Here is a 1,853-nt window from a genome sequence, read left to right as displayed (position 1 = left end):
AACCAATGGTGTCTCAGAATGAGGCTTCACAAACCTTAATGTGGACTCACACCATCTGGGATCTTGCTAGTGTGCTGACTTTCAATCAGTAGGTTTGGGGTGGGGCCTGAGATGCTGTGTTCCTAAGGAAGCCCAGTTCTGCAGGTCCCGGAATGCCCTTTGAGTAGCCAGGCCTTAGAAAATTGTAAGAACTTTTTTTTTGAGACGGAGTCTCGCTCTGTCGCCCAGACTGGAGTGCAGTGGGGTCATCTCGGCTCACTCCAACCTCCGCCTCCTGGGTTCAAGTGATCCTCCTGCCTCAGCCTCCTGAGTGGCTTGGATTACAGGCGCGTACCACCACGCCTGGCTAATTTTTATGTTTACTTTAGTAGAGATGGGGTTTCACCATGTTGACCAGGCTGGTCTCGAACTTCCTACCTCATGTAATCCGCCCACCTTGGCCTCCTAAAGTGCTGGGATTACAGGCGTGAGTCACCACTCCCAGCTGAAAATCCTAAGAACTTTTACATTCCCAGAACGATTTTTGCCTCAGGTTCCTTACTATCATCTTCTTAATTCCATCTAATGGCATATGATACTCATCCCCAAAGAGACCAACAAAGCCATAATCACAGATTTCTAGGTTGATGGAACAGGGGCCGCCTAGGAGACCTAGTTCCACCAGTTCTTAATTCAAATGTGTTCTGTTACCTAGCATTTCCCTACCCATCCGTTACGATTGGTTACTTACTTCTTCGGGGAGCTCAAGGATAGTAATATTTTTGGAACGAAATGTGATTTCAAAAGTGATCACCAGGGTTGCATTTAATGGTGGCCTGTGGAGGACAAGAGTCTAATTACTGAGAAGCTGGACACAGTGAGATCTCAACCACCCCTCTGGATTTCAAATCCGGCCTTCAACTCTCAAGCAATTAGGCTTCGGAAATGTTATGTGCTCCACCTTGATGGGTAGCCAGGTGGAACCCCTGCTCCGTAGGCTTTCCTGCCTTAATCAGGAGACCAGGTGTTCGCCCCTTCAGGGTAGGGTGAGAACAGAGGAGAAAGCAAACTGGGTGTGAATGACAAAGGAGGCATCTGGAGGCCCAGGACCACGGCTCCCTGCTCCGGTAGGAAAGGCTTCCCCGAGGTTGTCGGGTCTGAGCACGGCCTTCTGTGAGGGCCAGAATTGGACTGAAGGAGGAGAGGGCTCAGGCAGGGAATATGGAGGGAGCAGTCTGGGCCTGGAAAGCTAGGAGAGGCATCAGACGGGAGAAGGCAGACGTGCTGGCCGGAAGCCACCTCCCGGGCCCTGGCTCTGGGTTCAGAGGCCTGGAGTTAATTTGAAAGGCAGTGGGAGGCCGCCGCAGGGGCCTGGAGAGTTGTAGTAAGACATGACTTGTAAGATTTGCAGGGGGAGGGTGTGCAGAGACAGAGGAGCTGGGAGTGGAATGGCGGGCCTGCTAGGGGCCTCGGAACCAACGCTTTGGTTTCAGGCCAGATCTCGCAGGAGAGGCGAGGAAGGGGGAGAGGCATAGAGAGAAGGAGAGGGTTCCAGGTCTTCATCAGGGAATCCTCGTGGCCGGGAGGCAAGGGCAGGACAAAGCAGCTAAGAGCAGAGAAGGCAGAGGGAGCCTCCCTGGCACGGACCGGACTAGGTTGCAACGCTTGTGCCTAAGCCAGCAGATGGCAGCAAGTAAGACTCCCAGACAAGGCCCAGCGTGAGTGACATTCACCCGACGTGGCCAATTCTGCTTCTGAGAGCAACCTCAGAAGCGCCAACCAGCAGCTCAGGCCCCTGCCCCTTGACCTTCGGGGCTCTCTTCAAATATTTAGTCTTAGAATCGCTTTGAAATCTGGCCTCCACTGCCGGTCAC

At 53.2% G+C, this 1,853-nt stretch overlaps 1 protein-coding gene across 1 annotated transcript in view; it reads right to left on the bottom strand.

The window, feature by feature from the left end:
• Positions 1 to 1,853, bottom strand: part of CTNS (cystinosin, lysosomal cystine transporter) — a 32,904-nt gene that overhangs the window by 13,254 nt on the left and 17,797 nt on the right. The window contains exon 6 of the mRNA XM_011980450.1: positions 731 to 832. Coding sequence (XP_011835840.1) covers positions 731 to 832 — 102 coding nt within the window. The remainder of the gene's footprint in view (positions 1 to 730; positions 833 to 1,853) is intronic.

This window comes from Mandrillus leucophaeus, unplaced genomic scaffold (assembly GCF_000951045.1).
Source record: "Mandrillus leucophaeus isolate KB7577 unplaced genomic scaffold, Mleu.le_1.0 Scaffold212, whole genome shotgun sequence".
Lineage (NCBI taxonomy): Eukaryota > Metazoa > Chordata > Mammalia > Primates > Cercopithecidae > Mandrillus > Mandrillus leucophaeus.
The sequence above is the reverse complement of the archived record's forward strand: the minus strand, read 5'-3'. Positions and strand labels throughout refer to the sequence as shown.